The 11,718-nt window shown below is 38.5% G+C and overlaps 1 protein-coding gene across 1 annotated transcript in view; it reads left to right on the top strand.

Moving 5' to 3' along the window:
- Nucleotides 1-11,718, top strand: part of BRE (brain and reproductive organ-expressed (TNFRSF1A modulator)) — a gene marked incomplete at its 3' end in the record, with an annotated part of 80,739 nt that overhangs the window by 14,656 nt on the left and 54,365 nt on the right. The window contains exon 2 of the mRNA XM_010081820.1: nucleotides 2,051-2,127. Coding sequence (XP_010080122.1) covers nucleotides 2,051-2,127 — 77 coding nt within the window. The remainder of the gene's footprint in view (nucleotides 1-2,050; nucleotides 2,128-11,718) is intronic.

The following is an 11,718-nucleotide window of genomic DNA, read 5'->3' as shown; positions in this document are numbered from 1 at the left end:
AGCATTGTGGGACATCTTGTGGTATAGCATTAATTGTCTTATGAAAACTAATTCTTATCGCTGTTCTCAGCATCAGAACATTAATTCTTCCATGGCTTTCCTGTGTAAAATATTGACTATTTAGATGAAGATATGCAAACCAGTGTAATGTTTTTCCATGAATGAAGAGGGAGATAGCACATCTATTTATTATGAAAAGGAGTCAGCTTCTGAAATTAATTTTCAATACCAGATATTACCGTTCTACCTGTCAATTCCCTTTGAAGATAGGACAACAAAGAATCTCTAAAAGATCTTGTTACAAGTCATTCTTTTTCAGCGTGACTTTTGTGTGGACCATGTTAAGTGAAAGGGTCAGCAAATGTAAAATCTTACATTTTGGAGAGGATAGAGGCCAAGCTTCTGGGTCAGGCACATTTGTAATTAGGAGCAGTTCTATGTGTTAAGGAAATTCAAGCAGATGATGTCCGTAGCCAGGCCATTGTCTGTGACTATCTGTTGAAATAAAGTCACACATAGACTGCTAGATGTACCAAAGTTTTGATTTGCCTTAGGAGTTTTGTTCTTTTACTGTTTATACTAAAAAGTAGCTGCCTCTTTTCAAATGGACGTATGTAAGATTTTTTTGCTTGGTTGCTCAGGCTGTTGCAGTTGTTGAAGTCTCTTGCACAGTCTAGCCAGAGTAATTTGGGGAAAAAAATAAAAAACTGTGAATACTGTCACTTTGCATCACTTCTAGAGCAATAAAATTAAAAACATCTCTAGTGGAGTATAATATCTAGGAAAAATACTTTGTATTGCTTTTAGGGATATTTACCATTAAATCAGGCTTTTATTTTAATGTTAAAGAATATTATGCTTTCCCTAAGTATTTCCAAATGGCCCATTGTCCTAAAAGATAAGATTGTAGGGTATTTGGAAGGTCAGAAATTTTTGTGTCTGTTGAAAAGCTAACAACACTGTTATTTTGATGGTATTTGAAAAATGTGCCTCAGACTTTGACCTGTGGTTCTTTGAAAGAAACTTCCATGAAATATTAATTGATGTTGCAGAGATGTTTTGGAACTTGCAAAGGACTTTTTTTTTTTTGGTGTTGCTTTTTTGTATGCTTCCTAGAATTGGCCTTATATGTGATGTAAGCCTTAGAAATGACTTGAAAGTAGATAACGGCTATAGGTATGAGAGTATTATTAAATTAATCCACAGCCATTAAAACACCCTAATGGTGAGCACTCCTGTTTTGCTGTTCTTACCTACTAAAAAACCTGCATCTTTGAAAAAATTATATTATCTTGTTTCTGTTGCACTGGAGTTCCAATCTTTCATATTCTCAAACTAATTTCTGTAATGATGCTGAAAAAATATAGTGTATTCTTGTTGAATCACTGTAGGCTGTTAATTGTATTTGTGTGAGATTCTAGGTGCGCTCAAGAGGTTTGCTTATGTTTTCTGGTATTTTTGTGGAAACTTCACTTAAGATAATTGATGTGTAGTTCTGTGCCTGCTTGTCTTTGATGAAGCTACGTGTGGACACAAATTTGATTAAATAGTAAATGTAGATGAATAAAAACGATCTGAAGCTAGTGCACGTGGTTTCCTTAGCTTGCAAGTGTAAAGAGAAAAGAGACTGTAGAACTAGCATCTGAGAGAAATGGATTTCTGAAGCATTTTGAGTACATTATTGAGAGTTAACAATGCCCCATTTGCCCTGATGCCTCTTCTGTGGTAAGACAGAATCCTGGGTTATCAGGATCCCTAGATGTAGAAAGCAATGAACTGCTAAGGGCTTCCAGTCTTTTTGCTGCTGGGACCTGTCATATGCCCACCAGCTCACTGTGGTGAGACCTCCAGGGACCATTCCTGCCAGTGAAACAGTCTGGGTCGCTGTTTCTCCTTTTGCAGCTGAGATATTTGGTCTTTGTTGTGCAAAGGTTTTGTGACATGACTGAAAAGGTATGAAAAAGTTGTTCATCTCTGGCCATAGAATAATGTTAGTGTCTGCTACTATCTGTAACTGCTTAGTACATTCTTCTCTTATCTTCATTTTTAGCTGTACGTCCTTGACCCCTGGACCTAGCTGTGATCGGTTTAAGCTACATATCCCTTATGCTGGAGAAACGCTCAAATGTAAGTTAAAAACTGTTGCTCTTGCATCTTGGCCTTTCTTTCAGTAACGGTGTTCTATATCATGTTAAGTTTTCCAGTGTGTCTAACTAATTTTATGAGTTTTGAGATACCTGTGTTTGTTGTTTTTTCTTAAAGCTTCGGCTCTAAGAACATGCAACTGTAAGAATATCCAATTTTTAAGATGAGTTTACAGCCTTCCTTGATGTTACAAATTCGAAAACATGAGTCCTTGTATTGGGTTTTTACGGCAAGGTTTTGTAGGAGGAGGGCTACAGGGGTGGCTTCTGTGAGAAGCTGCTGGAAGCTTTCCCAATGTCCAACAGAGCCAATGCCAGCTGGCTCCAAGATGTACTCAACGCTGGCCAAGGCTGAGCCCATCAGCGATGGTGGTAGCACCTCTGTGATAATGTACTTAAGAAGAGGAGGGAGCGGGGAGGAGGAACTGCAGCTGGAGGGAGGAGTGACAATATGTGAGAGGAACAACTCTGCAGACACCAAGGTTAGTGCAGAAGGACAGAGAGGAGGGCTCCAGGTGCCGGAGCAGAGGTTCCCTTGCAGCCACTGGTGCAGACCATGGTGGGACAGCTGTGCCCCTGCAGCCATGGAGGGTAATGGTGGAGCAGATCCACCTGCAGCCCAGGGAGGAGGTGGGTGTCCGAAGGAGGCTGTGACCCCGTGGGAAGGCCGTGCTGGAGCAGGCTCCCAGCAGGACCTGTGGAGAAAGGAATGCAGGCTGGAGCAGGTTTGCTGGCAGGACTTATGACCCAGTGGGGAAGCCAAACGTCTGTTCCTGAAGGACTGCACCCTGAGGAAGGGACCCACACTGAAGCAGTTTGTAAAGAACTGGAGCCCATGGGAAAGACTCCAGTTGGAGAAGTTCGTGGAGGACTGTCTCCTGTAGGAGCCTGGGAAGAGTGTGAGGTGTGTGCCCTGCCCCCCCAAGGAGGAAGGAGTGGCAGAGGCAACATGTGACGAACTGACCACAACCCCCATTCCCATCCCCCTGTGCCTCTGCAGGGGAAGAGGCAGAGAAAATTGGGAGTAAAGTTAAGCCCAGGAAGAAAGGAGGGGTGGGGGGAAGGTGTTTTAAGATTTGGTTTTCTCATTATCCTACTCTGATTTGATTGGTAATAAATTAAACTAATTTCCCCAAGTTGAGTCTGTTTTGCCTGTGACGGTAATTGGCGAGTGATCTCTCCCTGTCCTTATCTCGACTCACAAGCCTGTCATTACATTTTCTCTCCCCTGTCCACCTGAGGAGGGTAGTAACAGAGCAGCTTCTATGGGCACTGGCATCCAGCCAGGGTCAATGCACCACAGTCCTAAAAGCCAAAAGTCACAAATTCCCCCCCTCCAATACTACAAAGAAGTAGGTGTCTTAAATGTTTAACACTTACGTTCACACTATGTACTTGCTCCTCTAGATAGCCTATTTTCAGACTCACAGGATAGCTGAGGCTGGACAGCCCCTCTGGAGGCTGCCTAGTCCAATCCCTCAGCTCAGGGCAGGGTCAACAAGAGCAGATTGCCCAGGGTCATGTCCAGTTGGGTGCTCTTTTCCACCTTCACAAAACGCACAATTTAACCATGCTATATATTTCAACATGACCAACTGAAAGTGGTATAAACAAATGTATCTTTTCTAGAGGTATCTAATAATAGCAGTTAATCCTCCGCATTTCAGGATTGCATGTTTGAAAATGCTGTGCCTTATTCAGTCTCCCAGCATATGGAATAAATAGTGATGTGGGCAGATTCAAGAAAGCTTTAATAATTTTGTGTTTAGATCTATAATGATGGCAGGGGAAAATGGCCATGGTGTGCAACCAGAGATTTGTAGAAACTTTGTTATAGGCTGTTGCTAGATATGTTATCTTTCAAGGGCAGAATATTTCTGCAAAGGAAAGTTGTGAAATCTGCCAGAATAAAAAGATTGGCTGAAAGTGTTCAGGATCTCCAGTGTATGGTCTTCATGATGTGGTGCCCAATACAGGCTGAAGTGTGTAGTTCCTTTGTGGTTTGTGTTACATCCTCTTTGCAACAGATCAGATCTTTGCATGTCATCAATCATAACCGCTGCCACTGCAGAAATACCCTGATATGAATCCTAGTGTGCTGAAAACTGTTGGTGTGCTACTTCAGAGGGGTGTAACTGCATAGTCACAGTCCTGTTTTCCAAAAGACCAGGAAGTTCACTTTTTTTTGAGAAAAGAAAGTGTATTTGGAGGGAATGCAGTGGCTGGTTACCTATAGCGTAAAGTAATTGTTTTGTTAGCTTTGGTAAGATCAAACACCCTGTGAGTTAAGAATGGTTTGGTCATTCTAGTGGATTTTCTTGAGATCCAGTTAGCTATTTCATTGTTTTTTCAGATGTCACATTAACTTTACTCTTGCTGTATTCTGAGCTGCTGGAATGTTATACTGAACGGTTACTCAGCTGCAGCCAGGAACCTTGGAGACCTTGGAGGTAGCCACAATTTTCTACTGGAGAAAATATTATGTCATTGCTGGAGATAAATTAGTTTGTCGTACTAATTGTCTTCCATCACACTTCAGAAATTTTTAAATTGTGCTTTCAGAGAGACACTTTATTTTCTTCTGTAAGGGAAACCATACATTTTCTGTTTTCATGGCCGGAATGGTTGGAAAACTTGAGCCTGCTCTTGCTAGACTGTCAATTAAAGTCTGAGACAGCTGTATTGTTTTTATTAGTTCATCCAGCACTCAGTGCTGCTATGATAAACTCAGTGCTTTTCTTTATATTTGAATCTTTCAAAGCTCTTAATGTGAGGTTTTTACTCCAAGAAGACTATCTGTAATATCCCGTAAGAGGCTGAATCTGTGTTCCAAGGACAAAGCTTATTCTAAGCAGTATGCAGAGCTGTCCTTTATTGCTAACTGAACAGACATATCTGCTGACTATAGTTTATTATCCTTTCTGGAAGAAGTATTTGAGTTGAAGTGTTTTGTAACTCTTGCAGACTTCTTGGTCTTCCTTGCTAAAACATCAAGGCAGATGTCGTAGTAGAAATTGTCAGGATAATAAGAATTATAAGCTGTAATAGTCTTTATTGAATAATAATAATAATTAAAATGCACTATTAAGAATCAGTTACTTGGTCATTACAATTTTGTTTCAGCAAACCCTGGAATCTCTTGGTTTGAGTTTTCCATTTTCACTCAAGCTTTCACTTCGTGTTGCTACTAAGAGAGCCTGACTCTTTTTTTTTTTTTTTTTTTTTTCTGGTCTGTGCTCTTCACTTTTTCTTTTTCAGGCACTGATGCCTCCCTCCCACTCTATCCTTGAGTGCTGTCATCTGGAATTTCACGGTGATTAAACAATGTGTTGCCCTTGCGATGCTACTATTCTCTGTGGCCTCTTGAACTCTAGTATTTTCATCTTCTGTCTGATTTTTACTGCTTTGATGTGAGTGGATTACAGCTCTGGGTTCTACAGCCACCACTTTGGTTTCCTTGATCCCGACGAACGTTTCTTTTGTCTTGTTTGAAGCTTAGTTTTTCTTTTTTTGTTACCGCTTTCTGTTTCTTAGTTTCTTACTCATTTTATTTATGGCCTCAGAGGTGGAAATCACAGTTTTGCTGCCTAACTCATCTAAGACTATTGCCCATAATATAATGTACAGAATTTCATCTGCTTTTATTCCTGTGATGGAACTCTTTAAGTTCATCTAGGGTTCCTGTGGTTTTCTACTTTAAGGAAGTAATTAGAAACAAGCAAAATTATAAATATGGAGACGAGCCTGACCTCTTTGTAGCCCTTTACAAAGCTGCTTTGCAAATTTGTTTGCTAAACACTTGTTTATTGTGCCAATAAACATTTATGATTTTACACGTTATCGTAAGATTTAAGATTCTCATAACTAGATGGCTGCAGTGGATGTGTCAGTCTTCTGTGCACCATCAGGTTATTTTGCACAGGTTGTGGTTTAGCTGGGGCCCTTATGGGAAGGACTTTTTGGTTGCTGTAATTCAGATTATACTTGGGTGATATCATTACCTGTATGGTAAGTGTGTCTTTGCTGGGTCATGCAAAGTACCAAAGGTTTTTCCAGGCAATATGTTTTCTGAAATTTTGACAAGTCTTGCTTTACATGGCAGGAATAATGAACCTTCTTCCTTCAGTGACCTGTTCATTATCTAACGAATGTGCTTAATGGGAGACATTGAGAGAGTCTAATCTTTTTATTACATTTATTTCTTCTCAGAATGCAAAGTTTACAACAATATTTTCCCCTTTTAAATAATCACTTTCCTCTCACTTGGTTAATGGGCTTTTTTGACACTTTTACTTATTTTCTGGACTTTACTTGAGCAAGTAAATGACAGAAATTTTTGCAGGCATAAGTCTTATATAGTGTATTTCTGCATTGAAAGAAGTGACCTTACAAGTATCTATATACAAGCATGGGCTTACAGAGGTTTAAAAGATTTTAGGTTCGGCCTCCACATTGGTATTGCCATAGTGCCTTCCTACTTTGCTCTTTCCTCCGTTCTTCTGTTTGGGATGCAGTTACTGGTGGTGGTTTACAGTCCATTTACTTGAATGTGTTTGTCCTTCACTTTTGCCTTTCCTTTTCTCACCTACTCGGTGTCTCTGTTATAACTTCACCAGTGTTGCCTGTCTTTAATTTCTACCACTATCTTATCCTTTCTTGTGTAATCTGTTGTTCTCATCTTTGTGCTCTTCAATTCTAGTACTAAAATTTCTGAGAAAGCAGTTGCCCAGCTACAGAAGTGCAAGTAACTAAGATTGTCCCACTGCCTTCTTGTACATCTTGGGATCCAGGTCATTTGGTTCTTTGTTTTTTGTGGATTTGCCCACTTCACAGCAGAACATAATTTCTTCTTCTGTATGCAGTCTTACACCTCTTTTTTTTTTTTTTTTCTCCTACAGCAGTTAAAGAATAAACCCCCCACACTTGCAGCCCACCAAGAACCAAATAACCATCCTGCAAACCCTTCCTGTATCTTTTTTCTTTTATTGGAAAAGTGGGACTTGATTTGCTCACCTAACTGTAGGTGTCTAACTCTGTTTGAGGTTCCCTAGGATATCTTGCTTGGTGTTTTCAGCTGATGACCCAAAGGGCACAGGTGTCTCTGAAAAACTTTGTGTCATAGCTGCCACAAATGCGCCCTGAGGCATCTCAGATGACACTGAACAGCTTGGTTAAACAACTGAACCAAGCTCGTGGAGACTGGGTCCTTGCAGCTTTGCATGTAGTGGAGTAAGCTAGAATTTCTTCTGGAGTGTCACAGAGGTACAGAGAAGGGATTTCTTTAGTGCAATCAAATACCTTTTTTACAAATTTTCTTTCTTTTAAGGGATGTCTTTGAGTCTTTAATAGTGACTTTTCTGCCTTTACTTTTCTGATACCTTGATTTGTATGTGAAGTCAGAAATAAAACTCAAAACCACCCTGGCTTCTTGCTGCCAGATGCTATCTCTAAGCTTCAGGAATATTTCTGACTTCCACTGAACAACCTGTAAAAAGTTGAAGCTATACTTGGTTTACTGTAATAGGATTATTCTTTATGGTCAGGTGAGCAAAGGTCCCACAGTCTTCCCAGATGCCATTTAAGAGTAGCTGTCCTCCCCTGTGGGCAGAAGTCCTGCTTCAATAGATCATTTTAAGAGGAACTTCTGAGGTTTAATTATCCTTTTCTATTTGAGAGAAGAATAGCCTGGCATCAGCAACACCACAGCAAAAATAGAATTGCTCCTATATCTTCTTCCAGTAGTAGTTTTGTATTTACCAAAATTGCATTGTCATTTCAGGAACTGTGTCTTTCCTGCCAACCAATTAATAAGAGGCTCTATAGGTAGTGTATTACTATATTTGACCTAAAGCCTGTAGAGCAAAAATCTTTATGGTGGAATCCAGTGACAAGTCAGCAGGTCTTCATTTAGTTCATTTAAATAATTTCATACTGCTGACTACGCTGACTTAGTATCTTGGTTGCAGATTGTAGTGAATAACTGGTTCTTTTTGTACCTGTAAAGACAATTAATAACTGCTGTTTTATGTAAGAATTTGTTTATAGATGGGACTGATCAGTGTTTTTTCTCTATAATTTGTGTGGCTACTAGAGAAGATAGGTTAGCATTCTGAATAGATGAATAATATAATTCTACTTACTATCTTTTTCTTTTTTTAATATTCAACAAGAACAGTTTCTTTATTTTCCCAAAACTGATTCTATGCATAGGATTGGTCACTTGAATCAACACTTTTCCCTGTTATCTGTGAATGCCTTTCATGATCAAGTTGCATTTGGATTTTTTGTTTGTTTCTTAAAGGCCAGATTGGTTGATCTCCTTCATATGATGAACTCCATTCAGATGGATCTTACTCCAGGCTGCAGGAGACACACATGTTTATTCTACATACTTACTGCTGACTTAGAAATTCTTGAAGTCAGAAAAAGCTGAAGAATATAGATATCATTTCAAAAGTAGAGTTTAGGAAGTTAACTGATATATTGCTTCCTAATTTTGCTGCCTTTAGGTAATCAGGGATGTTAATGCTGTGGTACTCTTCAATACATCTTGCAGTACTACCAATTTTACAGTATGGTTAAAAAAAAGGAAGAAAAGTACCCTAAAAATTTAGTATCAGGAGAGGAAAACTGTATATAGAATAGGCCAGTGGAAAGCAGCTGTAAGGATTTAAGAAATTTCTCAGTTTCAGAGTTGCACCTGTCTTGCTTGTAGTCAATCCTTACTGCTTTGTTAGACTTGCTTATGCATCTTGATAGATGAGAAAAGAACAGTGTGTGTTAAAAGAAACTATAGATGTAAGTAGTAATATTTCTGTCTTTTTGTCTATTGGGAGCAACTTTTCCCTTGAAGTCCTGTAAAGTAAAAGATTTCAAAATTTAATGCTGTTTGCCCAAGGAGAAAAAAGGAAGACTAATTTTTTTTGGATAATGAATAGCAAAAGATGTATAATACATCATTTTTCTTCTAAATTTATCATTGGCTCCATGGCTTTAACTTCATTGAATTTTAAATTCTGTAGTAGTATTTAATTGGAAATGTAATTCTGCTGATTGGCTGGTATATCTACAGAAATGAGATAAGTATGATCTGAGTGTGGAGGTTTTGCTTGCATTGTTCTTATACGGGGATGGTCATGGTCAGTAGTGCTGTGGAATGCCACAGGGTTTGCCTTCTGTCAAGGGAATAAGGGGAAACAGAGTTGAAACATAGGAGAAACTGTATACACGAGTGCTGGAGATATAAGGAAAAGGGGTTTTGTTTCATTTAGGCAAGAAAGGGAGAGAATGCAGGACTATATTGATTTTGTGTGTGTGTGGTTTTGCTTTCAAAATTGAAATGGTAACCATTCTCAAAAGCACGCTAGTTTTGAAAATGGCTTTGTTGGTTGAAAATTTTATGTTTTTACCCCAGCACAATTATATTGGAAGAGGGTAAGCCACAGGTAATATCATGTAAGTATTAAATAAAGTAGTTGTTTAAAAAAAAAAGGATATTTCTACTAGGTCAGGACAAACTGGTAGCTGGTGATTCAAAATATTTAACACCTTGTATTTGTAAGCTCACTGCAGAGACTATTGTTAATATTTATGTGAAGTAAAACCAGATTTACTGTTGCATTGGCCATTGTGATTGTTTAAACACCTTTTATTTGAGTGTGAAGAAGCTTTTTTTTTTATTATTATTTTTGCATCATGGCCCTGCCAAGCAAACTCTTAACTGCTTTTTTAGTTTCTCTGATTTGTGATATTTAACAAAAACAAAAGTCAGATTTAGGGTTGTTTCCCTTAATCTTTGGTTTGTAATGGTGTATTTTTGTTGAGAATATATAACTTATGAAAATAACTCATGGTCATAGTTGCTAATAGGGCAAACTCATTCCTTGTTACGTAAGCTTTGTAGAGTCAAAGGAGTTATTTTTTCTGTCCTAGTATAGTAAATTAAGGAAGGCATAAGAAAAACTGTATGGAAGGGAAGACAATGGAGCAGAAAAGTTACAGGCCAGGGGTCGATGGATGAATGTCTAATATAGTTTTTAAAAAGTTTTCTTTTTTCTTTCCTTTTAGCATCTAGATGTCTTTGGATTCATGGCAGAAGTGAGAAATGGTAGAATAAAATTTGTCTGAGGGCATGCTTTTTTCCTTTTTAAATATGTGAAAATATGTTCTAAGGTCAAATCTTACCATCTTCAATAGTAAGATGCTGTATTTAACTCACAGACTGAAAACCACTGATGATAGAGAAGGAGTGCTGTTTTGTAGCTGTTTACATTGAAGTGGAAACATCATTTTTAGTTTTGAAATTTTTTTGTCTTTATTGTCACCCAGACAGTGTGAGGTTTGGTTGTAGCAAAATAAATTAGAGTTTACATTTAGATAAAAAACCTGTTGTTCTGTAGGAAAGCGTGTTAATGATTCATTAAATTATATGTTTCTGGTTTAGTTAGAAAGTAAGGACAGCAGCGTGATTTTTTAGGTTGTAAAATGTTTTCAGTATGGTTTCAGCACTAGTGTTTTGTGGATTCGATGATTAACAGGCACTGAAATAGTAGTTTTATTTATTTTGAAGCCTAGAGAACCCTTCAGCCATACTGCACATAACCTTTGGAAAATGACTGTACTATGGGAAAACTAATCTTGGAATACACATTGGCTTTAATGCTGATATATTGGGTGTCAAAATGGCTTTTTCTAAAGGGTTTTGGGAGTCTGGATTTGAGGCATGTTTACCCTGGGCAAGTAGAGTTAATTATAAGTAATATAAGTAATTATAAGTAACAGAAAATCAAGTATCAAGGTGTTACTTTTTACTCTGGATTCTGTCCCTTGTACTGAATAGTTCTGTGGTATCAGTAGGTCATGGAAACTTTTAAAACCAAACTATCTGCATCATTGGTCACTCACTATGGATAAGGAGTGATAAGGTTGTGATATTGAATGGAGGAAGGGGTTTGACAGAAGGTAGTAAAGAACTATGAGCATGTGAGGGAGGTAATAGATAGGTTTGGTCAGCTGCAGCCATGGTGTAGCAGACCTTAGTGTGGCCATGCATCACACCTGAGTGGTTGAAGAGGTTACCGTCCCCAGCTGTTGGCCCTCTCCCAGGAATCATTGCATGGGATATGCAGCTGACCTGGACCCCAAATTGTAAAAGTTTACCACTTAGCATGTTAAACTAATAATGTCCATTTTATTTTAGTGTCATACTTGAGCACTACATTTAATGATGTTCTGGGAGCTGCTGTTGAGTTATATTCATGTTGCTGTAGAACTGGAAACACTGAGGAAAAAATAGTTTGTCCCTGCTTGAACCTTCACATTGCACTTAACTGTCACAGCTTTCCTGAAGTTCACCCATTAACGTGGAGCTTTCAGAGGTGAACAGAGTTTATTGCCAATCTCACTACTCTAAGCAGAATCTTGGAGCCACGTCATGATGTAAGGTTCTGTAATTGTTTTTCACTAATCAAAAATGGAGGTGTAACATGGAAATATGCAGTTATTTTGATCCTTTTATTCTTAGCAGCTTTTTGTAGCTGGCTTGTAGCTATGTGTACTCTGTTTCATTGACTCT

Source organism: Pterocles gutturalis, unplaced genomic scaffold (genome assembly GCF_000699245.1).
Source record: "Pterocles gutturalis isolate BGI_N339 unplaced genomic scaffold, ASM69924v1 scaffold574, whole genome shotgun sequence".
Classification (NCBI taxonomy): domain Eukaryota; kingdom Metazoa; phylum Chordata; class Aves; order Pterocliformes; family Pteroclidae; genus Pterocles; species Pterocles gutturalis.
This window is presented reverse-complemented; position numbering and strand designations above follow the sequence as displayed.